The following is a 27,035-nucleotide window of genomic DNA, read 5'->3' as shown; positions in this document are numbered from 1 at the left end:
TGGTTCAAACACTTGTCTCATCCCGTCTAGACTACCGCATCAGCCTCCTCGCCGGCCTCCCTGCCTCCAGCCTCTCTCCTCTCTACTCCATACTTCACTCTGCTGCCCAGATCATCTTCCCAAAAAAATCATTCTGCACACATCTCTCCCCTCAAGTACCTCAACACCTCACTCACCATTCACCCCTTGCTCTCGACCTCCCTCCTCCTACTGCCCTCTAGAAGGAATTAGTGTGGCCTAGTGGAAAGAGCATGGGCCTGGTTCTAATCCCGGCTCCGCCGTCTGCTTGCTGTGTGACCTTGGGTGAGTCGTTTAACTCCACGGCCCCGTTTCCTTTATTTATAAGTTGGGGATTCAATTCCTTTCTCCATCCTACTTGGACCGTGAGCCCCGTCTGGGACACAGACTGAGTCTGGCCTTATGGACCCAAGTTAAAGCGCTCGGCACATCATCGCCATGGCCAACAGACCAGGGATCTCTCAGTTGCTAAGTGAATTCAGTTGTCCTGTCAAATTCAAAACTACACTTAGGCTACTTCATGATTGTACGGTCAGGCGACTCAAAGTTGAGGCTGCAACAAGGAATCTGGAAGCAGAGCCCAGAATTTGGAGAATTTTGACTTCAGAGTCACCGAGAAACTCTTCCAGTTCAACAGCAACAAACATCAGTCACCTAAGAACTACTGCAGGAAGATGACTATGCTCTTGAGATACAGGTACAGGGAAACCCGCGGCCTAAATACCAACCGAAGATATTCATTGGCAACACAGAACTAAATGCCGTCACTGTATTCCGACAGAGAGAAAGGAGTACCAAACAGCATTAAAAAGGTTGGCAGACTGACAGAGAATGTGGTGATCACAAGGCATCAGGCTTCCATACCAAGTTTAAACCCTAAAGAGCAAACCTACGTGGCCGTGAAACCGGGACCAACTACGGTAGACACATCCAGCTTCTTGAGCGATTTCACTAGCTTCACCTACAAACTATCCTCAATCAGTCACAGGTATTTATTGGGTGCTTACTATGTGCGGAGCACTGTACTAAGCACCTGGGAGAGTACAATACATGGTATCAAACGGCCGAACGAGATTACCAATGAGGTCCTAGAATACGATTAGCTCACCAGTACCCAGGCAATGCTCATGGCAACACCGCCTCAGCTCATTGTGGGCAGGAAATATGTCTGTTTATGGTTATTATTATTTTTATTATTATTAATCACATTTATTGAGCGCTTACTATGTGCAAAGCACTCGACTAAGCGCTTGGGACAGTACACTATAATATCAACCATATTCCCTCTCCACAACGAGCTCACAGTCTAGAGGGGGAGATAGTGTACTCTCCAAAGCGCTTAGTACAATGCTCTGCACATAGGAGGTGCTCAATAAATATATCTGAATGAGTGGGACGTGCGAAGAGAACAGATGACGACAGGACTCCTAAGCAGCTGCTCTACGATGAAATGAAAAATGATGCATCCAAGCAAGGAGGGTATAGAGGATAGAGCCCGGGCCTGGGATGCGGAGGGTCAAGGGTTCTAATCCCGGCTCCCCCAATTGTCAGCTGTGTGACTTTGGGCAAGTCACTTCACTTCTCTGGGCCTCAGTTACCTCATCTGGAAAATGGGGATGAAGACTGAGAGCCCCCAGTGGGGCAACCTGATCACCTTGTAACCACCCCCCCCAGCGCTTAGAACAGCGCTTTGCACATAGTAAGCGCTTAGTAAATGCCGTCATTATTATTATTATTAAGACAATGCTCTGCACACAGTAACCGCTAAGCAGCGCGGCTCAGTGGAAAGAGCCCGGGCTTCGGAGTCCGAAGTCATGGGTTCAAATCAATCAATCAGTCGTATTTATTGAGCACTTACTGTGTGCAGAGCACTGTACTAAGCGGTTGGCAACATATAGAGACGGTCCCTACCCAACAGTGGGCTCACAGTCTTCCCAGCTCCGCCACTTGTCTGCTGTGTGACTTTGGGCAAGTCACTTCACTCCTCTTGCCCTCAGTGACCTCATCTGTCAAATGGGGATGAAGACCGTGAGCCCCCCTTCCCCACAGCACCTGTATATATGTAGATATGTTTGTACAGATTTATTACTCTATTTATTGATTGATTTTACTTGTCCATATCTATTCTATTTATTTTATTTTGTTAGTATGTTTGGTTTTGTTCCCTGTCTCCCCCTCCTAGACTGTGAGCCCACTGTTGGGTAGGGACTGTCTCTCTATGTTGCCACCTTGTACTTCCCAAGCGCTTAGTACAGTGCTCTGCACACAGTACGCGCTCAATAAATATGATTGATTGATTGATTGATAGAATCAGTGAAGCTTAAGTAGGCCTCAAAAAATATGATGCAACAGCGGATGATTGAGAAACCGCTAGAACTAGGAGATCAGCCTGGCAGACAGCAATAAGGAGAGCCCAAAGGCGCTCCTCGGCCAAAGGTCTCGCGAAGATCGGAATACCAAGAGGTGAGGAGGCGTTGTATGGGACAAATGCATTGGGGAAGCAAGAAACACTTAGATGCACACGCTGCCGAAGGGAGCGTGGGTCCCAAATCAAGTTTTTTCCACCGCACTGGCAAGAGGGACAGGCCTCGCCACTGTGAGCACTGTCTGTGAAGATGAAAAACTGCTCTCGACTGTAGATGCACTACACAGACTTATTCCACCGTGTCAGTGGCACGTCAGTACTCTCCAAATTAGGAAAATGACGAAGTTAAATTCACTTCCCTAAATTATCAATGAGCCTTCCCCACCTGATTCCCTCCACCTCGTCTACCTTGCCACCGACCTATCGCCCACATCCTACCTCTGGCCTGGAACGCCCTCCCCCCTCATATAATAATAATAGTAATAATGGTATTTGTTAGGTGCTTACTATGTGCCAGGCACTGTTCTAAGCGCTGGGGTAGATGCAAGGTCATCAGGTTGTCCCACATGGGGCTCACAGTCTTCATCCCCATTTTACAGATGAGGGAACTGAGGCCCAGAGAAGTGAAGTGACTTGCCCAAGGTCACACAGCAGGCAAGTGGCGGAGCCGGGATTAGAACCCACGGCCTCTGACTCCCAAGCCCGTGATCTTACCACTAAGCTACGCTGCGTCTCTCATATCAGACAGATAATTGTTCACCCCCGCTGCAAAGCCTTATTGAAGGCCCATCTCCTCCAAGAAGCCTTCCCTGATTAAGTCCTCCTCTCCTTTTCTCCCACTCCCTTCTGCGCCGCTCTTACTTGCTCCTTCATTCATCCTCCCTCCCATCCCCACAGCACATATGTATATATCTGTGATTCATTTCTTTTTCTATTCCTTTATTTCTATGAATGTCTGTCTTCCCCTCTAGACTCTGATCTCATTGTGGGCAGGAATGTGTCTGTTTGTTGTTATAGTGTACTCTCCCAAGCTCTTAGTACATTGCTTTGCACACAGTAAGTACTCAATAAATACGACTGAATGAATGAATTCTTAACTACTCTTGAGCCCCCTCTTGCCCTGATTTTTTACATCCATCCTCTGTCTGCATTTGGGTACAAATACACACATATTCAGTATTCTATGTCTGTTTCCCCAGTTAGCGTGTAAGCTCCTCGTATTCTGGAAATAGGTGTTGTGCTTCTGTTGTACCGCCACAGTGCTCAGTACAGTACGGAGCACTCAGCAAAGTCAATAAATACCATTACTACTACTACACCACACTGTTTTACAGTACAACTATGTCATAGCACGTGTTTTCATTATATGGACAGAATGTGATGGAAGAATTAGAGAATGCTATTCAGTAAGAGTAATAATGGTGGTAGTTGTTAAGCACTATGTGCCAGGGACTGCACTATGCAAATCGGGTTCAACACAGTCCCTGTCCCACCAGGGGTTCAGTCTCAATCCCCAGTTTACAGATGAGGTAACAGGCTCAGAGAAGTGACGTGACTTACCCAAGGTCACACAGCAGTCAAGTGGCGGAACTGGGATTAGAACCCATGACGTTCTGATTTTCAGGCCCAGGCTCTATCCACTACACCATGCTGCTTCTCATTCCCACAATAACTTTCTGTTCTGGTAAAACACAGTCCACAAGGAGATGTGGACTAGAAAGAAAAAGACGGGCGCATGCAGATGGTATCACTTAAGGTGAGATGCTGTCCTGCTTCCTTGCCTCTGCCTCACCGTATAGTACTATTATTTTCATTCTTGCAATTGTTAAGCATTTACTATGCATCAAGCACTGTCCTAAGCGCTAGGGTAGAAACAAGGTAATCAAGTTGGGCACCGTTCCCATCTCACATGGGGCTCACAGTCCAAGTAGACCATAATTTGTGTTTCTTTGTCATCACATTTCATAATGTAAAATCACAATGCGTGCAAGGCATTCTGAAGGTGGTGGACATAACTAAACAGACATACGTCTCGTTGGTATCTTTGATCTATCCCCTAACCCATTAATTCTCACTGAATCACCGATGACGATAATGTGATTTTCCTAAAACGCAGGGTTCTTCAGCAACACACTCCTACTTGCAGAAGGACACACTGCACAAAGAAAATGTGCTAGATTTAGAAAAGAAACCTCTCGCCATACCTGTAGCTGGAGTAGAATTGCTCATGGTAAAGGGCCCGTTAGTGATACCAGAAGAAAGAAGCTCCTCAGATCGCCTCTGAAAGACAAAAGGGAAGTAGCATTAATAAAAACAAGATTTGGAAAAGGGCCCATACATAATTCCAAAATTACTGAAGCTTGTATTGTGCGAGTCTGATATATTGCTATTTTGCATTCATTAACTGCCAAGAAAATTTATGTCACACATTTCTGAGCAAGACTTTGCCCTAACATTTTACTAGGCAAGAAATCAAACAAAAATCCTGTACTGGTAGTCATTTCACATTCCTGAATGTCCATTATATTTCCAGGTGCATAGGCAGTATTTCCTGAATAGGAGTTTTGTTATTCCAAACAATTAATCAATTTGCTTATTTTAACAGATAGTTGTTTCAACAAGATTTCAGTACCTAGAAACCCAACAACATGATTGCAATTAAAATGAGTAGAAAACCATGATCTTTTATTTAAGAAGTCTGGAAAAGTAACACTGAAATGTTATAAGAACAGTAATAAGGAGATCCTTAAAAATGTTCCAGAATCAATATATTAGATCTGATTAAGTCTAAAGTTTTACAGGTCACAATTCAATCATATTAAAGGAAGGCTAAGGAGGCATATTCTGAACTGCTTTAATACACATGTTTCAAAACATTACATTTTCACTACTACCTCTTCAAAATTTGCTTCATTATATTAAAATACCTTTGAAAAGGTATGAGTAGAGTGGCTAAATAGCCTGCAAATTTTTTTTTTAAGTTTAGACTTGGGAGAAGTGATTAGATTGAGGTAAGCATTCATGAGAGAATAAAAGTCTGGTGAAACCTTCCAAAAATTCTTCCCCTCAAATATCTTTACTTGTCTAAAAAAAAATGTAATTCAAAAATTAAAGAAAATTATTTTGAGTCACAACCAGAAACAGTTATTCTATGAACATAAGCCAGGTTTCATTCTAAAATATATTTCACTTTCTTATTTACTATACTTGCTAAAGAAGTCATTATGTGGGAAGTGTGAGGTAACAAAGAAAGCTATGCACTTCGCATTTTAGGAAAGGTGTGCCAAAAATACAAAAAGTCAACAAAAGTCTGTCTGTTCCCAAGAAACAAAGGCAAGATGTTCTATAGAAACAACTATAAGCACTAAATGAAATGGCCAAAAGAAAACTCGAATAATCTTACAAGCACTGCTTTACTACCACATTTGTTTACTAGTTTTCCTAAGAAAAGTTGCTCCAGCCTAAACCTATAGGATGAATTCTAATTAATTCTCACTATGCCTCTAAGACTGTAAATTCGTTGTGGGCAGGGAATGTGTCTGTTATATTGTCGTGCTGTACTCTCCCAAGGGCTAAGTACACTGCCCTGCACCCAGAAAATGCTAAAAAAAATGTGATTGATTGATTGATTAGACCTTTTGGCCGGAACACTGTTTAGGGAATTAGGAAATATTGCATGAGCCTGATTTGGATACAGGTTGTTGAGGTGACAGAAAAAAGTGAATGACATCAGACACGGGTGAGTACTTACAGTACAAGTCTTCGAGAACGTGGGGCTTTCAAAAACACAAACCCTGCATTTCAGGAGGCCTAGGTGTACTTCCCCTCCCAGGGTCACACCTGGAGAGTTCCCAGCACTCTTCCAGTCTCGGCTATTTATTTTATTTTATTTTATTATTTTTTATTTTATTATTCTATTTATTTTATTTTGTTAGTATGTTTGGTTTTGTTCTCTGTCTCCCCCTTTTAGAGTGTGAGCCCACTGTTGGGTAGGGACTGTCTCTGTATGTTGCCAATTTGTACTTCCCAAGCGCTTAGTACAGTGCTCTGCACATAGTAAGCGCTCAATAAATACGATTGATGATGATGATGACTACAGGAGGGCAAATCAGGCAGAGGCATACCCAACTTGTACTTCCCAAGTGCTTAGTACAGTGCTCTGCACACAGTAAGCGCTCAATAAATATGATTGATTGATTGATTGATTGATTGATTGATACCCATTCCATTCCTAGCTTGGCTCGCAAGTGGAAGGCAATCTGCTACAAGTTAAAACTCATCTGTGCCGGGCAGCAGCAGTTTGGGAGAGAATCAAGGGCGAAGACTCCAGTTTACTGTGCAGAAGGAGGCAATGGCAAACTAATTCCGTATTTTTACCAAGAAAACTCTACAGATCCACTACCAGAACGACTACAGATGGAAGTGGGGCGCTCTGGGGGAGATGTGTCCGTGGTGTCGCTATGGGTCGAAGATGACTCGACGGCATAAGACAAGGTGTACTTCCTAATTCTCTGCCCAGTGAAACGGGAAATTTGCTTTGCCAAAATTTTTTAGGACCCAAGACAGTTTTCTAAAATGTATCATTCCTATATCCAGGGAACTTTGGGTCACTCTTTAGTTTTTAATTTTCCTCTTCTATTAATGTCAGCAAATCGGCTTTATCATTTTTCATTATACTCTCTAGGGAAAGGTGTTTGCTTATAAAGATGATCAATCAAGGATATTTATTGATTGAGAAGCAGCATGGTCTAATGGAAAGAGGACAGGCCTGGGAGTCGGAGGACAAGGGTTCTAATCCTGGCTCCGTCATTTGTCTGCTGTGTGACCTGAGGCAAGTCACTTCACTTATCTGTGCTGCAGTTCCCTCATCTGTAAAATCAGCATTCAATACTTGTTCACCCTCCTACTCAAACTGAGCCCCGTGTGGGAACTGATAGCGTGGCTCAGTGGAGAGAGTCCGGGCTTTGGAGTCAGAGGTCATGGGTTCAAATCCCACCTGCAAAAACAGAAACAGTGTGGCGCAGTGGAAAGAGCACGGGCTTTGGAGTCAGAGGTCATGGGTTCAAATCCCGGCTCCACCAATTGTCAGCTGTGTGACTTTGGGCAAGTCACTTCACTTCTCTGGGCCTCAGTTACCTCATCTGTAAAATGGGGATTAAGACTGTGAGCTCCCCCATGGGACAACCTGATCACTTTGTAACCTCCCCAGTGCTTAGTACAGTGATTTGCACATAGTAAGCGCTTAATAAATGCTATTATTATTATTATATTATTACTGTATAATAACTATATATTACTATATATGTTATTACTGTTAATATTATCTTTTAGACTGTGAGCCCACTGTTGGGTAGGGACTGTCTCTATATGTTGCCAATTTGTACTTCCCAAGCACTTAGTACAGTGCTCTGCACACAGTAAGTGCTCAATAAATACGATTGATTATGATTATTACTATTAAAATGGGGATGGAGACTGTGAGCCCCCCATGGGACAACCTGATCACCCTGTAACCTCCCCAGTGCTTAGAACAGTGCTTTGCACATAGCAAGTGCTTAATAAATGCTATTATTATTATTATTATTATGATTATTATGATTTACCTACCCCAGTGCTTATTAGTGCTTGGCACATAGCACTTAACAAAAACCACAATCCTCATTATTATTATTATTATTATCCAGTATGCAGAGACCACAAGAAGCAGCTGAAGAGCTCTAGATACCTAGACCATCTTCGGTGCAAATTAATTCATATATGAGGTTGTATTGTACAAGTGCAGAGATAAAGGAAAACACACTCAGCAGAAAGGTCACTGAATGATACACAGAACCCACAAGCCTGAGGAATACAATTTGCTAAATAAGTTTGTAGTATGACCAAAGGCAACTATCAATGGTCAGGTTGTAGAACTAAATCAACAATAGAGCAAGTGGCTTTAACAATCTTTAGTCTTTAGAGAAAAGATTAAAGTCTTTCACAGTTGTCCGGAGGTACAATGTATCACCCTTGAACTTGGATCCCTTTAAATACTTAATAGTCACCCCACCCTCAACCCTCCCAGCACTTATGCACATAGGGAAGCAGCGTGGACTAGTGGAAAAAGCACGGGCAGATGAAAAGTCAGATGAACTGGGTTCTAATCCCAGCTCTGCCACCTGTCTGCTGTGTGACCTTGGGCAAGTCACTTCACTCCTCTGGCCTCAGTTACCTCACTGTAAAATGGGGATTAAGACTGGGAGACATGGGACATGGACTGTGTCCAACCTGATTTCCTTGTATCTACCCTAGCGCTGAGTACAGTGCCTCGCACTGTAAATACATTTGACTGGCTGTGACTGGCACATTGTAAGCACTTAATACCATAAAAACATCATCATAATAATGACACTATCCATAATTTATTTAAATGCCTGTCTCCCCCTCTAGACTGTAAGCTCCTTGTAAGGCAGGAAACGTGTCTACCATTGAACAATGCTCTACACCAACTAAGCACTCAAATACCATTGACTGATTGATTACAATGGAGTCTTCAGTTTAAAAGACAAAAAAGCAACACTCCTTAGGGTTAGAAGTACAAATCAGCAACAAGGCATACAAGAACATAAAAACCAAAATAAAATAGATGTCCTTAAAATTCCTACAATGGTCACAAAGATTACAATTTAATCTTGCTTTCAATGAAAACACTTTCCATACAAAAGCCCATTTCTGGGTACACTCTGTCCACTATCAACTCAGCTCAGCTGTCGCTTGCTCAATCTTTGAAGAACGCACACTTGCTTAGCTGACATGTACAAAGTACACGTTTTGTTTTGTTGTCTGTCTCCCCCTTCTAGACTGTGAGCCCATTGTCGGGTAGGGACCGTCTCTATATGTTGCCGACTTGTACTTCCCAAGCGCTTAGTACAGTGCTCTGCACACAGTAAGCGCTCAATAAATACGATTGAATGAATGAATTCTGAATCACTTGCATTTTATAGCCTAATACAAGAATCAATGGTATTTATTGAGTGCTTACTATGTGCAGAGCACTGTACTAAACCCTTTGAGAGAGTACAAGATAACAGATTTGGTAGACATGTTCCCTGCCCACAAGGAGCTTACAGTCTAGAGAGGAAGAATATAAATAAGAAGCACCTGAGAAGCACTATGATTTAGTGGAAAGAGCACAGGCCTGGGAATCAAAGGACCTGGGTTCTAAGACTGACTCTTCTACCTGTCTGCTGTTTTACTTGGGCATGTCGCTTAACTTCTCTGTGCCCCAACTGTAAAATGGGATTAAGACTGTGAGCCCCACTTGAGAGATGAACTGTGAATCCCATTTGGGACATGAACTGTGTCCAATCTGATTACCTTGTATCTACCCCGGCACTTAGTACAGTCCCTGGCACATAGCAAGTGCTAAACGTAAGAACAGGGTGCTTGGAGGAATGGTAAGGTGGCTGATTGCCCTTCTCACCATTCATGCGCCATCCTTAATTCGTCCCTCTATATTCTTCTTCCTCTAGGAACTCATTATAGCCCCTTCTTGAACCTACTGAATTCTATTTGGCCTTCTAAGGTAAATTCTATACCCTGACCACGGAGTAAAAAAGTGAGCCTGGGAGTCGGAGGACCTGGGTTCTAATCCCGGCTCCTCCACTTGTCTGCTATGTAACCTTGGGCAAGTCACTTCACTTCTCTGTGCCTCAGTTACCTCATCTGAGTATGACCAAAATGGGGATTCAATATCTGTTCTCCCTCATGTGGGACCTGATTATCTTGTGGGCCCTACGTGAGACAAGGACTGTATCCAACCTGGTTATCTTCTATCTGCACAAACGCTTCATACAATGTCTGGTGTACAGTAAGCACTTAACGAATGCCATTTTTAAAAAAGTCATTCCTTCCTTTAAAACCTGTCACCTTCAAACGGTGATGGGGACCCCCCCCCCCCCCCAATCTGTTTTATGGAATTTGGGAAACATCATATTAAGTGCATTCCTTGTCCACACCCATCATGATTTTAAAAATATCTCGGCCTTCATCGTTCCAGACGGAGGAGTGCTAATGCCCAGAATGGCAGAGATTTTATAGCCCTGGTTTGGCTGTGGGAAAATCCATGCCATATTTAGAGGTGCCAGTGTTCCAAAAATGGCTTCTGAGTGGCAAGGGGAAAGTTTCATCAGAGCTGTTTATTTCTTCGACAAAGTTCCTGCCCGTTTGGGAATTATCCTCTACGATGGGGACTGCTACATGGTACGGTGGCTCGTTCAACAGGAATCCCTGCTGAGAAAAGCATCCTTGGAACAGCTGTCTTACCTTCCAGGTTTTCACTACCGCCTTCCCAACAAGGGTCCCTGTTCCCAACGTGTTCTGCTCCTGTACGCTACTGGATTGATGCGGAGAAAAGCGACATGGTAACTACTGCCTTCCTTGTGTCACCGAGGGTCCCAGCATATCCTGTGCCCGCCAGGCCAGGAATAAAAGCTGTTCCCATGCATACTGACAGCACGAGGCCGTCACAAAACTCTCAGAAGATCGACAGATGTGGAACCACCACTATTTCTACTACTACAATCCTTTTGGAACACCAGGGAGGTCTTCTGGTAGCAAGGAGAAGTTAGGTTTTCGCAGGGTGGGATGGCTTCTCAGAGGCATGGTGATATTGAGATGGAAAATGCTCCTGGATCAGGAGGAACCGCACAGTGGCTATGGAGGTCTGAGAAAATCAGAGAGGTTTAACTATGTCCCACAGTATTTTCCTTTTATAGTTACAGAGTCTGGTACTTTCAACAGAGCAGTAAGGAGTAAATATATTGCTACTTTTGGCTCTACTCTGAGTTCAAAAGATGAGTTCTGCCCGAGGAATTGCCTTGCTCCATTTTCTTACCATGCTACCTCTTTCAGCTCCTGTTTGATTCAAATGTACCCAACGCTCTAAAACGCGTTGGGTAGAGCAGGTACTATAATCGGCACCAGAGTAAAATACAAAACCAAATGAAGTAACCTCCTTTGGATTGACTTAACTTTCTTGGTAGGGTCCTGATTCCATAGTTCAGGTGTAGGGAATAGCAAGTGCTACGGCATGGTCCCACTGTATTTCAATTATTCACACAATGGCTTCCTCATTAGCAGAGATAATTGAAAATCATAATACCTGAAAGCAAATAATAAGGCTCCAAGAGACTAAATATCAGAAAGGGGGCGGGGGTGTGTGTGTGTGCTAATGATTTCTAGCAAGTGTTTCCCAATCTGAAAATCACAAAAAAATAGTAATTTCTCATATATTTAAGTAGTTTTTAGCCAAAACCATCATTAGACAAAAACATCGCAACAGTAAATGCTTCAATTTGTACTTCCCAAGCGCTTAGTACAGTGCTCTGCGCATAGTAAGCGCTCAATAAATACGATTGATGATGATGATGATGCTTCTTCCCTCCAAAATGAAATTCTTTGCCATAGTACATGAGACTGTCTATCTTGTGACTTTTTCAGTGGATTTTAATTGTTTTATTTCCTTCAAGGAAAGCGAATCTGACTTTTATATTTCATTAACCTTCAGTGTGCTTTACCTCATTTCTCAAAACTGCTTTAGGTTAACTAGCTTCTTCAATATTCGATTGATTAATGGACTCTGGCAAAATTCCCGTTAAAGTCACAGAGCATGTCCACACTGCAAGTGCTTTAGCGATGTCCAGGTTACTTTGTTGTGGTAATTTTTTTTTTAACGCTACCTTAACCTTCTCCGAAAAGGCAGTAAATAATTTTCTACTGGCTTCCAAGCATTCCGCAGAGGATTGCTTGACTCAGTCTGCGGACACAGTTTAATGCTTGACTGACCGCTTGACTACATGGAAAATTTCACGCGGTTTAGACCATGAGGCAATTTCATAGGGGAAAGGGAATGAGGGCCCCCATGAGAGTGACAGTGAGGCACCACAACCAACAGCACCTGCCACCATTTCCACAGGAGTGGAAATTCCAAGCACCATTTCCACAACCGGCTGGAAGCCGCACGGAGGTGCAACCCTACAGGTTTGGGGGGAGCGTGGCGGGGGTTAGGGGGGGCTCCCAGATGCCTGGATGGACTGGACAGGGGCGGGATGGGCAGATGAGTCACCTTCACGGGACTGGAGAGCCTGGTTGAGATGAGGAAAACCACAGTAGCCAGGGTGAGAACCTTGCTCTTCATTTCCCTTCTCCCACACTTTGAATCTCCACCCCACGCCCAACCACTGCCATTGGCTTTGATGTAACCCTCCTACCTGACCTCACTACTCTCCTAATACAACCCAGCCTGCAAACTTCGCTCCTCTAATGCCAACCATCATCATCATCATCAATCGTATTTATTGAGCGCTTACTGTGTGCAGAGCACTGTACTGAGCGCTTGGGAAGTACAAGTTGGCAACATATAGAGACAGTCCCTACCCAACAGTGGGCTCACAGTCTAAAAGGGGGAGACAGAGAACAAAACCAAACCTACTCACTGTACCTCTATCTCGTCTAGCTCACCGCCGACCCCTCGTTCACGTCCTGCCTCTGGCCTGGAACTCGCTCCCTCTTCATATCCAACAGACGATCACTTCCCCTGCCTTCAAAGCCTTATTGAAGGAACATCACCAAGAGGCCTTCCCTGACTAAGCCCTCATTTCTTCTCCCATTCACTTGTTTCCCTTGAACTTGGATTTGCACGCTTCATTCACTTCTCTCTCAGCCCCACGGCACGTATGCACATATCCATAATGTATTTATTTATATTAATGTCTGTCTCCCCCTCTAGACGGTAATTCACCGTGGGCAGGGAATGTGTCCACCAACACTGTAACGTTGTACTTTCCCAGGCTCTTCATATAGTGTTCTGCACTCAGTAAGCACTCAATAAGTATTGCTGATTGAATGCCTGTCTCCCTCATTGTTCTGCCTCTGGCACCCCACCAAATGTTTGTCCCCACACTCAGAACTGAAAAGTGGCCAACACTGGTTTACTCCCACTTTACAAATCTAGGCTCCAATATGAGGGGAAAATGTTTTCAGGATTACCTAAAAAGTGGCATTATAGGACTGATTTTTTCCTCCTCTACTCCCGCTGTCTAGAACAAAGTATCAGCAGCAACTTTTTTAAAATATGAAACAACATTCTTTATTAATCCAAGTCATTTAGAGTATACCTATTGTGAGGACTATTATCGAAAATCAAAAAAATGGCAAATTCCTGTAGTCATGGATAATCAAGCAAATACATCTTCAATCAAATGCATGTGCATGCATAGGATGAATGCAAAAATTAAGATTTCGGGAAAAATCCAACAACAAAGTCATTGTACAAGTCCTATCGTACCATCAAGCAACACACAGTGAGACAAGGCAAGAGGAAAAGCAATTCCATTGGAATTGCAGAGAGAATATAGTATATCTACTTTGAATCACGGCTATAGAGCATTTCAATAACCTGATTGATCATCATTCTCCAGGCAAAAAAATTTAGCAAGATACCACTCAACGTAGAAGCCCAAATTTGACTCAACACCCAGTTCTCCAGAAAGGGCTTGGGCCTGGGAATCAGAGGACCTGGGTTCTAATCCCAGCTCTACATTTGCCTGCTGTGTGATCTTGGGCAAGTCGCTTAATGTCTCAGTGCCTTAGTTTCCTCATCAAAAATGGGGATTCAATACTTGGTCTTCCTCCTACTTAATCTGAGTGCCCCAAGTGGAGCGGGGTCTGTGTCTGACCTGATTATCTTGTATCTATCTATCCCAGCACTTAGGACAGTGCTTGGCACTTTGTAAGCACATAACAAATACCACAATGATTATTAATTATTATTATAATGCAGTACTTGAATTCTTGCAAAACCACATGTTAAGGAAACACGTTAAGGAGAAAGTAAAATAATGATATTTTACTTTTCTCTGATAATACTTTTTAGCTAAATTACTATTATTATTATTATTATTATTATTATGGTATTTGTTAAGTGCTTACTGTGTGCCAAGCACTGGAGTAGATACAAGGTAATCAGGTTGTCCCACATGGGGCTCACAGTCTTAATCCCCATTTTACAGATGAGGTAACTGAGGCACAGAGAAGTTAAGTGACTTGCCCAAAGTCACACAGCTGACAAGTGGCAGAGCCGGGATTAGAACCCACGACCTCTGACTCCTAATCCCGTACTCTTTCCACTGGGCCCCGCTGCTTCTCAGCTAAATGACTGCTCTTCTGAACTGATCATTCAAAATTTTAAAAATTTTAAAGAATCTGTGACCTATTCATAATAGCTGGTAACCTTGGTTGATAAGTATCCTTTAAGGCTGACTTCAGCATTTTCCATTAGGGTCCAATTTTTCCTCAAATTAAAAAAAAAATCCAATCTCATTCAAATACTTCATATAAGTGGCCAGACTTTAGGCAGGTGCATACTTCAGCCTTAAAGAACATTATGATCAATCGATCAATCGTACCTATTGAGCGCTCATTGTGTGCTGAGCACTGTAATAAACTCTTAGGAGACTACAATATAAGAGTTGGTATGATGTTTTTGTTCTCCACCCAAGAGCTCAGGAAGGGATCCAGACTGAGATCCCACGAGAACACGATAATTACTTCCCACACTAGAGTAAATTCAGGAAAACTGTGCAAAAATTTATCAATTATAAATTGTCTTGCAGTAGGCCCTTGAAGATAACTGAAATGTGTGATTTATTGCATAGTATATTTGAAGCAAGCACTGAATCACCAAATCAAAAAAAAATATGAAACGTCCACTACCATTTTAAGAACTCATATGTGTTTACCTTTAATAAAATCAAATTCTAAGGCAATGTGCCAGAGAAAATTGTCCCTTCCCAAAGAAGCAATTTAACTACCCACTTTGAGAGACCCTCCTGTTAATGTAGCATGGATCAAGTATATATGAATATGCTTTCAAATGAGCATTTCAATTTTTAAAAAGTGGAGCTTTCCTGTCTCTACTGAGGCTTGTGATATTGTATAATGAAATTACCTTCATTAAAAAAACTCGGAATTAGAGTTAATAGGCAGTCAGCTACATTTTGTTCCATTTTACTCCAACTACATTTCACTACAAAGAAAAAAAATCAAGGGCTACTTCCCCTTTAGATGTACACAATAGATTTTATTTGAATGTCTGTAACATTTAAACCACAATGTTCACTGTCTGCCTTTATAAAGGTTAAAAAAGGCACACAGAGAATTTCCCAGAATAAATGATTAACCTTCACAATTCCATCACTCTTCAATATTATGATTGAAAGAATAAAGCATTCCCAAGAAAATGCAATGATTAAGCACATTACACAAGTAGCAATGTTAGACTACCTAACTGCTTTCCATTTTTTTTCTTTAATTTGTTTCAAGTCAAAAATTATAACTAAATTTGAGAATGGCTTCTTAATTTCTTATCAGGAAAGGGGCTTATTTCTCCTTGTCAAAGAATATGTAGCACCAATGAATTATTACCCAGGTACAAAATAAGGCTATTCAGGTTTTTGGTGGGTTTTTAAAGAATTACACAAACGAAAAATGCTTACTATGATATGAGCTGGAAAGAGCAGAAAAAAGTACAATTGCAAATGTGATTATGGTACAAATTTTAAGAACACAAGTCCCTAACCAATATTGTCTTGGGGAAAGTAAGCATGATTCTCACAGAGTAAGTTATAATCCAAAGCATCAGAATTGTTTTAGTTTATAGACAGTGACTGCCTATCAGTGGCCATATTTTTGCAGGAATGACAATTAAGAACAAATCACTCTATTTTAAGAATTAAAAGCTGGATTTTTTTTCATTTTCAATTCAAGACAGTTCAAGCAGTACCTTTGGAAGTTAAGAACAGACTACTGCATGGGCATCATTCTTATTCAGGGTTTAACAAAACTCAAGAATAGGTAGCTATATATGTATATAGATAGAGATACAAATGTATATACACTACATATATATGTGAATATAGAAGTACCACAATTTATATATGAATAAGGCCAAAATGGAAACATTAAATAGGTGGCAAAAGAGCTTTTTTATTATTATTGATGCATTAAGGCCTTATTTTCTTAAAATTAGCTAACATTTTATGGTTAAAAATCAAGTAAAAAAATTTGAAAACAAAAACAAAATGCTTTTTCCTTATAAAATGTCTTTCGGTCCCAGTCTCAAGCCCCATTTGCTCTACACACATATACACACACACACACACACACAGACTCTCTCTCTCCCTCTCTTCCCCCCCTTATAGTTACAGGTCACTTCTTGAATTTTAAAGTATTTCTGGCAGCTAAAATCTACGATTTAAAGTTGAATGATGTAAACATCTCAATTCAAGACTAAATAATTTTCTCTTACTGTCAAAGAAAAAACTCATTAACGATATGAGATAAAATGAGGCACGGAATTCTAAAAATAATTATTCTCTAACATAATGATAGAACAGGATGAACAAGAGCCTATGGCATTCACCTTTATTCAAGAGTCCTAACTCTAAATTAAATACCTTACACATCTCCTTAAACTCTCAAGCTGCCAAGTCTTCAGCAAGCACAGTCAATATAAAGAGTAGCAGAAAAAACAAATCGTATCTCAAAGGGAATTCTACAAGTAGTGAAAAAGAAGACTTTTCGGAGAAAATAAAGGAGAGCTGCAATAAGGCTGAAGGTAGGTTGACAAAGGAGCAAGGGAGGAGGGGAACTTGTAGAGAAGAAAACCATAAAAAAAAGTTTTGTTTGGGGATAAACAAATTAACCTTATACAAAGAAGGCTGTCACTTCAACACACCATCAAACAAACTAAATGAATGGAGGCAGGCATCTTGATAGAGCAAAGAAAAAACAACAACAACACAGGATCAACAAGTTGATCAGCAATCTCCCTAGAAACATGGCTGAAGTTTGACACAGGCAGCAGCTGTACTATATGCCTGTTAACTCATTGGCTAAGTTAAAATACATCCAGCACCATTGTCTCATGTATCAATTATTGAAACACTTGTCCAGCTCTGTAATGAAATACTGTCGACCAGATAAAAGCAATACACCATTGTAATTAAGGAGCCCAAGAGGAAACGTTTTTAATAGTAAATGTGGGGAGAAATGATTTTATTCAGCCGTCAAGCAAGAATTAGACACAAGATTAAGGTAGCCACCAGCTAAGAAAATCTGGTCTGGTGAACAATGTGCAATTAGATACACCTCTTTAAGCCATTGTGCCACGAAATGAGGTAAAGACAATGGTTTAATTTATAATGCACATAAAACATCATCGAGTATGTATATATGTATATATGGTTGTACATATTTCTCTATTTATTTATTATTTATTTATTTTACTTGTACATATCTACCCTATTTATTTTATTTTGTTAGTATGTTTGGTTTTGTTCTCTGTCTCCCCCTTTTAGACTGTGAGCCCACTGTTGGGTAGGGACAGTCTCTATATGTTGCCAATTTTTACTTCCCAAGCGCTTAGTACAGTGCTCTGCACATAGTAAGCGCTCAATAAATACGATTGATGATGATGATGATGATGAGTAACTTGATATAATAATAATAATAATAATGTTGGCATTTGTTACGTGTTTACTATGTGCCAAGCACTGTTCTACGCACTGGGATAGATACGAGGTTCTTAGGTTGTCCCACTTGGGGCTCACAGTCTTGATCCCCATTTTACAGACGAGGGAACTGAGGCACAGAGAAGTTAAGTGACTTGTCCAAAGTCACACAGCTGACAGGTGGCAGGGTGGGGATTAGAACCCATGACCTCTGACTCCCAAACCCATGCTCTTCCCACTAAGCCAGGCTGCTTCTCACCTTCTGCAACTCAAGACTCAGGAATGCAGCTGACTTTGTAAAACCATCACCAGCTAAATCTGTGTATCTGAGGGGAATATTTGGACAAACATCTCCGAACAAGTTTCAAAACTGAATCTACACGGATGTATATAAACACACCTGGGGTGTTTTAAGCAGCAGTTTCATTGGCAAAGGAATGCAATATCAGACATTGCATGGCGCTCGTTAAAAATGGGGGGGGGGGGGGCAATATATGACTGCTTTACAAAAGGCCAAGTTGCAGGGTAAGGCCCCGCTATTTTGCTTGTACATATCTCTTCTATTTATTTTATTTTGTTAGTATGTTTGGTTTTGTTCTCTGTCTCCCCCTTTTAGGCTGTGAGCCCACTTGGGTAGGGACTGTCTCTATATGTTGCCAATTTGTACTTCCCAAGCGCTTAGTGCAGTGCTCTGCACACAGTAAGCGCTCAATAAATACGATTGATGATGATAATGTGAATTGGATTCTTTCAAATTGACTTCTAGTTTTTGATAGCAAATTAATATATCGCCCCCTCTAGTGGCTAAAGATCCCAGAAACAATTATTAACTCCACAATTCCAGGACTCTATGCACAGTACAATATCAGCTCTGGCACATCTAAAACACTAATTAACTCCCCTGACCAACCCTGTTTAGAAATTTATACCAAGGGGCACTCGTTCAAACCCACAGAAAACATCAATGATGAGCATTTTCCTCATCAAAAAACATCAAAAGGAAAATCAGAAATTTCTGGTTTGTCGGTTTTTGTTTCCTGCAAATGGACTTGGTCGTGAGTAAGGTAAGGAGTGAAGGATAAAGACAAGACAGAGGCACTAAATGGCAATATGGAACAAGAAAAGGGCCACATATGGCTGAGGGCCTCTGGTTACTTGTGCAAATAATTAGGACTGAAAATAACTTTTACCTACCATCGAGAAATAAAATTTAGAAAGGTATTTGTTAATTAGAAGAAAAAGATATATTTGGTCAAATGAAAAGGAAATTCCTAATTTTTTTCATTGATTCCCAGTTCATTCTCACACAAAGGCAAGTGGGGACAGATACTAGAGTGAACATCTGGCATGGATAATTATCTACTTTTTGCAGAATCTTTTTTTCCCCCTCTTCAAAATCACGCGCTGGATTTTTTTTCCTTCTCACTCCAAAAGTATTCTAACAAGTTCAAAATTCCAGGGTCACAAAAAGGTAGAGCATAACAAGTACCAGCAGCTTTCAGTTCTAAATGTTCTAGAGAAGCAGCGTGGCTTGGTGGAAAGAGCACAGGCTTAGGAGTCAGAGGATGTGGGTTCTAATCCTGACTCCATCACTTGTCTGCTGTGTGACCTTGGGCAAGCTACTTAACTTCTCTGTGCCTCAGTTCCCTCATCTGTAAAATGGGGATTAGGACTGTGAGCCCCATGTGGGACAACCTGATTACCTTGTATCTTCCCCAGTGCTTAGAACAGTGCTTGGCACATAATAAGCGCTTAACGAATACCATAATTATTATCATTACTATTATCATTATTAACAGAGTAATGGCAGCAATGGTCTCACTCGAGAATGGCATAATCCATTTCCAAATGTGGGGTTAAAAACCCCCACCCAATCCTGATGAAAATCTACAATAAATTGTCTATCTTCTACAATTCCTCAAATACCTTATCAAATTAACTTCAAATTCTCAAGGAGCATTTCTCCTCTGCCCCTGGATTAACGAAAAGAACGGTGAAGGTCGATGCGACTCATTCACAAAAGGAAAAAGATCAGAAACTATGAATGAATTGAATCCAATACGAAGAATTCTCTGCCACTTGAAAAAATAGTAGCCGAACTTAAATTATTCCACTATGACAGCTATTGAGATGAGGTAGTAAATAAAAGTCCCCTCTTTAAATACTTACTAATGTTCCCTGTTTGCCTAAAAGAGTTACTTCAGCTTCTAAAAATGCATAACTTTTTCCCATTGTATAAGCTTTGGATTGGGAGTAAGTGTATCATTAAATGGAGCAATGTATGGAACAACACTAAATCACTATCACTGTAGTACCCTGACTATCCCCCTCGATTAGAAGAAAGTGGCTTTAACTGAAATCAAGAAGAATCATTAGCACTGCCTAAGAAAATGTCACCCTGAAGGAAAGGTGTATAGGAACTAAAAATAAAACAACCTAATTCTACCTGAAGAGCTCTTGGCACTCTACATCGTCATCAATAGTATTTACGGAGGGCTAACTGTGAAAACTCTATGGATCCACTATCAGAACGACTGCAGATGGAGAACATGGAGAGATGTGTCCGTGGTGTCGCTTTGGGGCGGAAACAACTCGACGGCATAAGACAAGACAAGACCTGTGTGTAGGGCACTGTACTAAGTGCTTGTATAAATTCTTCTATGGCTCCTAGCTCTAAAAAAAGCTCACATCTTTTACTTGGAACATCTCAATGAGGAGACGTAGGAGACATACTTTAATCCCTATTTTCTCATGGATCAATCCACGGTATTTAATGAGCGCTTACTGTGTGCAGAGCACGGTACTAAGGGCTTGGGAGAGTACAATACAACAGAGTTGGTAGGCAATGGCCCACAAGGAGCTTACAGTTTAGAGGGGGGAAAATAAAATGACTATAGATCTCGAACCTTCAATCTCCTGATTAGATGATCCTCCCAAGGGCACAGAGCTAGCAAATTGTGAAGAGAATAATCAGTCAGGGCTTCTTAACTCCTAGTCCTGGGCATCATCCACTCTGCATATATACATCAGTTTCCCCACCCTTCCAATACTGGTTGGGGGAGAAGGGAGGGGAGAGGGAAAATAAAAAAAGAGAAATTTAAAATGAGAAGGAATCTCTGACATTCACAAGCTGCCTTATGTGCCCCTGGTTACAATACTGCCTCTCATGTCGCCCATGCTTTTCAAACAGATCTCAAAAAATAAAAAGTATACTGGCAGCATTAAAAGTTTGTGTACCCATGATGTACTATCACTACAGAGAACATACAAATAGCAATCTCTACTTATATTTTAAGACATTACACATATGACCATTCTAAGGTACAAATCATCGCTTAGCCCATCTTTTCTGAGAATGCTTCCTAGATATAGAGGATTCAAGGAGGATTTTGATAAAGGAACGGTTGTGGCTTGAAATAGGACGGGGGGGGAGAGGGAAGTTGCCCATAGAATAATACTAATAATAATAATTGTGGTATTAAGTGCTTACTAAGAACCAAGTATTGTACTAAACACTGGGGTAGATACAAGATAATCCGGGCAGGTGTAGAGCCTGTCTCTCATAGGGCTGAACGTATTCCCTTGCCCCCTCCCCTGTTTTCCCAGTTCTGATCCCACCTAGGTCCACCCCCAGCTCACTGGATTTACAGCCCAGAAAGTGGGGACCCCAAGCCATGGAAATGGTGTCAGGAGCAGCGGAACTCGGCATTGTCAGAGCTGTTAAAAAAAAGAAATCAGACAAAAAAAAAAATAGGTGTACAATAGAGGGAGGTTGCACGGGGGCTGGGGGGCGGGGATTGGAAAGATGGGGGTATGAGTTAACCGAGGGGGCACGGGAAAGTTGGAATCCGGGAAATGGGGAAGACTGGGCAGGAGCAGGGAGATGGTATGGATCACTGCATGGCAAATCTGCATAACTGGAAATCCAGGCAGCAATCACTGCAGAGAAGCAGCATGGCCTAGTAGCAAGAGCACGGGCTTGGGAGTCAGAGGTCACGGGTTCTAATCCCGCCTCCGCCACTTGCCTGCTGTGTGACCTTAGGCAAGTCACCTAACTTCTCTGTGCCTCAGTAACCTCATCTGTAAAATGGGGGTTGAGACTGTGAGCCCCAACTGGTACAATCTGTTCACCTTGTATCTACCCCAGTGCTTAGCACAGTGCCTGGCACATAGTAAGTGCTTAACAAATACCACAATTATTACTATTATTATTATTATTAAGGGGATGTGACTTCCACAGGGTTGATGAGGTGCCCTCCTTCCCCAACTTGATTTGTCCAAACCAAGTCCCTCCCTACCTTAAAAGCACTCCCAAAAAGCCACCTCTTCAAAGAGGCATTCCCCATTACTTGACAACCCCATCAGCCACTTTAGCACTCACATCTATTTCCTTTAATTGCCTCCTTTTGTTTTATTTGTATCTACCTCTTCATTTTTTCCTTTATTATATGTTTTCAGTTTATGTGCACTCTCCCTCATTATATTTCAAATTCACTAGCTTACATTTCACTAGCTTTAGCATTCCAGACTGTCACTTTCCCAGCCCAGAAGGTAATGGATGATATTATTTGGGGGGGGGGGGGCAAGGAGAGTGGAGAGAAGACAATCGGTGTTATTTTAAGAGTCTGTAAAAGCATCAATGATTCCATCTTTGTTTTCCAAAAAGCCACCCATTGTGAATCACAACTCAGTTTTTTCTTCCTCAATTCAGAAATGAGAGCAAAGCCCTTTTTAAAGAATTCCACAAACCCTGATATTTTCATTCCACCTTTTCAATTGGTCAAAAATAGCTGCTATAGTATTCCAAGGGATTAAGTGCTCTCACATGATAAACCACGGTGTAATATCTTCTGTTTCTTATAGAAATATGAAAAGGCTGTTCATTCAGTTCCAATACAAGGTCTGAGGAGAGACGATCAAGGGCTTGGTGTGGTGGGGGGGCGGGGGGGGGGGGTACGCTTCTGGTTTTGCAGCCACAGGTGCAGACAGTTTTGCCCTGCAGCATCCTGGAAGAGGAGTCCCCTTCCATGCCCTTTTAGACTGTGAGCCCACTGTTGGGTAGGGACTGTCTCTATGTGATGCCAATTTGTACTTCCCAAGCGCTTAGTACAGTGCTCTGCACATAGTAAGCGCTCAATAAATACGATTGATTGATTGATTGAACCCATGACTGAGCAGCTAGGCACTCCCTCTCACCACCAAGAGTCAGGACCCTGCCTAGCATAAAAGGCAGCCAGCTAGAAGCCCAACAAACATTTGCCTTCCTGAAAACAACAGCTAAGTCTGAAAAAAAAAAAATTAAAGGGAAAGCCCATCGGGCTGAGCAAGAGCAGGAGGGCTAGGCCCTGGTTGGGTACCTTAGGGAAGGAGAAAACTCTGCCTTATGCTGTCCAGTCGTCTCCAAGACATAGCGACGTCTCTCAGAATACCCCATCTCCATCTGCAATTGTTCTGGTAGTGTGTCCATACAGTTTTCTTGGTAAAAATACGGAAGTGGTTTACCATTGCCACCTTCTGCGCAGTGAACTTGGGTCTCCGCCCTTGACTCTCTTCCATGCCGCTGCTGCCCGGCACAGGTGAATTTTGACTTGTAGCAGATTGCCTTCCACTCACTAGCCAACTGCCCAAGCTAGGAATGGAATGGGAATGCCTCTGCTTGACTCTCCCTCTCGTAGTCATGACTGGTAGAGTACTCGAAACTCTCCAGGTGCAACCCTAAGAGGGGAGGGAGAAAATACTCCCCTCTCATTTACTTCAGACCAAGCTGCCCCTGGGGAAAATTTGGTGGGACGGGAGGGAGAGACAGATATCCATCCACTCCCCTGAGCCCCCATCCTGGATCATGAGTCTCGGTAAACACCTGCTGGCTGAACTGTTTCACAGGACTTACTCATAAATCAATAATGTGATTTATATTACTTATTCATAAATCTAACCCTTGTGTCTGGGAAATCTACTGATATAAAAAGGTAAGACTGAGGATTGAACTATACTAAATCATCCACCAACCAAATTGCTAAGGATAAAATTAACTGAGCTTGCAAAAAACTCTTTTAATGGCACTTGTTAAGCACTTATATGCCAAGCACTGTATTAAGCACTGGGGTAAATACAACATAATCAAGTTGAACACAGTCCCCGGCCCCCACTTGTTTTGTTCAGTTAAAGAATATACTAAATCCAAAAGATAAACTAAAATGAAAAGACCACCTAACCAGACAACCTTCTCACTACTCCTGTAAAAAAGGTAAGTCTTCAACCTACAATCAAAAGTCAAACAGCAATTTTAACTGCCACTCTGAGTACTGGGATATATCACCTGCCAATATAAGCTATGTGAAACATCAATAGGAAAAATTACAATGTTGTACAGTGTAATTACAACCCTGACTTCAAATAATGCAATAAAAATTCAGGTTGATTTTCAATCATTCAATCGTATTTATTGAGTGCTTATTGTGTGCAGAGCACTATAGTAAAGTTTTGGGACAGTACAACAGAATGCAATATAAAGGAGTTGGAAGACACATTCCCTGCCCACAATGAGCTTATAGTTTGGAAGATGAGACAGATATGGGGCTAAAGGAGTGGTGAATATAGGGTGCAAATCCAAGTGCTAGGGCAATACAGAAAGGAGTGGGAAAAGAGGAAATAAGGGCTTAGTCGGGGAAGGCCTCTTGGAAGGCGATGTACCTTTAATAAGGCTTTGAAGGTGGGAAAAGTGATCAGATGTGAAGAAGGAGGACATTCCAGGCCAGAGGCAGGATGTGGGCCAGTGGTCGGTGGCGAGATACGTGAGATTAAGGTAGAGTAAGTAGATTGGCATTAGAGAAGTGACGTGTAAAGGCTGGGTTGTAGTAGGAAATCAGGGAGGTAAGGTAGGAGGGGGCAAGGTGATTAAATGTTTTAAAGCTGATGGTAAGGAGTTTCTGTTTGATGTGAAGGTGGATGGGCAACCACAGGAGGTTCTTGAGGAGTGGGAAAACACGGACTGAATGGGTTTTTTTAGAAAAATGATCCAGGCAGCAGAGTGAAGTATGGTCTGGAGTGGGGAGCCACAGGAGAGAGGGAGGTCAGCGAGGAGGCTGAGGCAATTATCAAGGTGGGATAGGTTAAGTGCTTGGACTAACCAGGTAGCGGCTTGGATGGAGGGGAAAGTGCAGATTTTAGGCATGTTGTGAAGGCTGAACGGACAGGATTTGGTGCCAGGCTGAATATGTGAGTTGTATGAGAGAGAGGAGTTGCGGATAATGCCAAAGGTACGGGTCTGTGAGACAGGGAAGATGGTGGTGTTGTCTACAGTGATTGGAAAATCAAGAGGAGGGCAGGGTTTGGGTGGTAAGGAAATGAGTTATGTTATGGACATGTTAAGTTTGAGGGGTCCGCGGGTCATCCCAGTAGAGATGTCCTGAGGGCAGGAGGAAATGCAAGACTGTAGAGGAGAGAGATCAAGGCTGGAGATGTACATGTGGCAATTATCCACATAGAGATAGTAATTAAATCCATGGCGGCAACTGAGCCTTGAGAGACTTCCACAGTTAAGGGGAGGGAGGCAGAGGAGGAGCTCGCAAAAGGGATCGAGAAGGAGTAGCCACAGAGACAAGAGGAGAACCAGGAGAGGACAGTATCAGTGAAGCAAAGGTTGAAAAATGTTTCCAGGAGAAGGGGGTGGTCAACAGTGTCAAAGGCAGCTGAGAGGTAGATGAGGATTAAGATGGAGTAGAGGCCATTATATTTGGCAAGGAGAAAAGGCAGTTTCTGTGAAGTGATGGGGACGGAAGCCAGATCAGAGGGGGTCAAGGAAAGAATTGGAGGGGAGGAAGCTGAAACTGACCAGATATCTGAAAACATGCAACTTTACCTTAAAGGTGGATTTATGTATGAAAAATAAATAAAAACATTTCAACCGTGGACAGCTTATTTCATAAATCCCAGTTTTGCCCTGAAAAATGGATTATGATGAGAAATTACTCTATTTGTTAATAGAAAAAGTTATACACTGCCATTTTTAGCATAGATCTCAAGTGCAATGAGCTAGCAAAATGTCAAAAGAAATATCTATTTCCGAACAAAGTTTATGAAGATAATATTAGATTTTGGAGTAGAACAAACCCAGACGTTCAGAGCTTACATTTGAACATACTCCTGAACAAACTGATTCCTTAGTTCTTAGTTCTCCAGAAATGCGTAGATTAGTTTGATCGTGACAGCTGCTGACATTGCCACTCATATGTAATTCTGCACTTGCAAGGGCTTTACAGCAACACAAAAATTGTTTCAAAGGAAATTTGAGGGGTCATTTGCGGCACACCAAGTTACAGATTAAGACACAAAAGAAAAAAAAAAAGACTGCACACTTTGCTCAACACTAAACAGTAATCAGCAACTAAAATGGAATCTCAAGCCTTGAGATTCCCACTGTGCCTCAGTTATCTCATCTGTAAAATGGGGATTAAGGCTACAAGCTTATGTGGAACAGGGACTGTGTCCAACCTGATTAACTTGTTTCTCCCCCAGTGCTCAGTACAGTGCTTGGCACATAGTAAGCACTTAACAAGGACTATAAAAAAGGAGCTTACGTTCTAGATAGGGAAACAAACATTAAAATAAATTACGGATATGCCCATATGTGCTGCGGAGCTGAAGGTGGGGTGAATAAAAGCTGCAAATCCAAGTGTAAGGGCAACGCAGTAGGGGAAATGAACAGAGGAAATAGGGGTTTAATCGGAGAAGGCCTCCTGGAGGAGATGTGATTTTAATAAGGCTTTGAAGGTGGGGAGAGTGGTGGCCTGTCAGTCATGAAGAGGGAGTGAATCAGCGTGGCTCAGTGGAAAAAGCACGGGCTTTGGAGTCAGAGGTCATGGGTTCAAATCCCGGCTCCACCACTTGTCAGCTGTGTGACTTAGGGCAAGTCACTTAACTTCTCTGGGCCTCAGTTCCCTCATGTGTAAAATGGGGATGAAGACTGTGAGCCCCACGTGGGACAACCTGATCACCTTGTAAATTCCCCAGCGCTTAGAAAAGTGCTCTGCACATAGTAAGCGCTTAATAAATGCCATTATTATTATTATAATTCCAGGCCAGAGACAGGAAATGGGCGA

General features: G+C 42.1%; 1 protein-coding gene and 1 non-coding gene across 3 annotated transcripts in view; both read right to left on the bottom strand.

Annotated features, from left to right (window-relative positions):
- The window catches only part of PTBP3 (polypyrimidine tract binding protein 3), a 181,922-nt gene that overhangs the window by 95,652 nt on the left and 59,235 nt on the right, over window positions 1–27,035 (bottom strand). For both annotated transcript variants that reach the window (XM_038770374.1, XM_038770373.1), the window contains exon 2: window positions 4,588–4,663. In XM_038770374.1, the coding sequence (XP_038626302.1) occupies window positions 4,588–4,612 (25 nt within the window). In that variant the 5' untranslated portion in view covers window positions 4,613–4,663. The remainder of the gene's footprint in view (window positions 1–4,587; window positions 4,664–27,035) is intronic.
- On the bottom strand, window positions 23,521–23,659 carry LOC119949041. Its single transcript, XR_005457138.1, has one exon. It is a non-coding gene; the product is annotated as a small nucleolar RNA SNORA7 (small nucleolar RNA).

The sequence above is a fragment of the Tachyglossus aculeatus genome, chromosome X3, assembly GCF_015852505.1.
Source record: "Tachyglossus aculeatus isolate mTacAcu1 chromosome X3, mTacAcu1.pri, whole genome shotgun sequence".
In the NCBI taxonomy this organism is placed as follows: Eukaryota; Metazoa; Chordata; class Mammalia; order Monotremata; family Tachyglossidae; genus Tachyglossus; species Tachyglossus aculeatus.
Note: the sequence above shows the minus strand (reverse complement) of the source record. Positions and strands in the feature narration are given on the sequence as shown.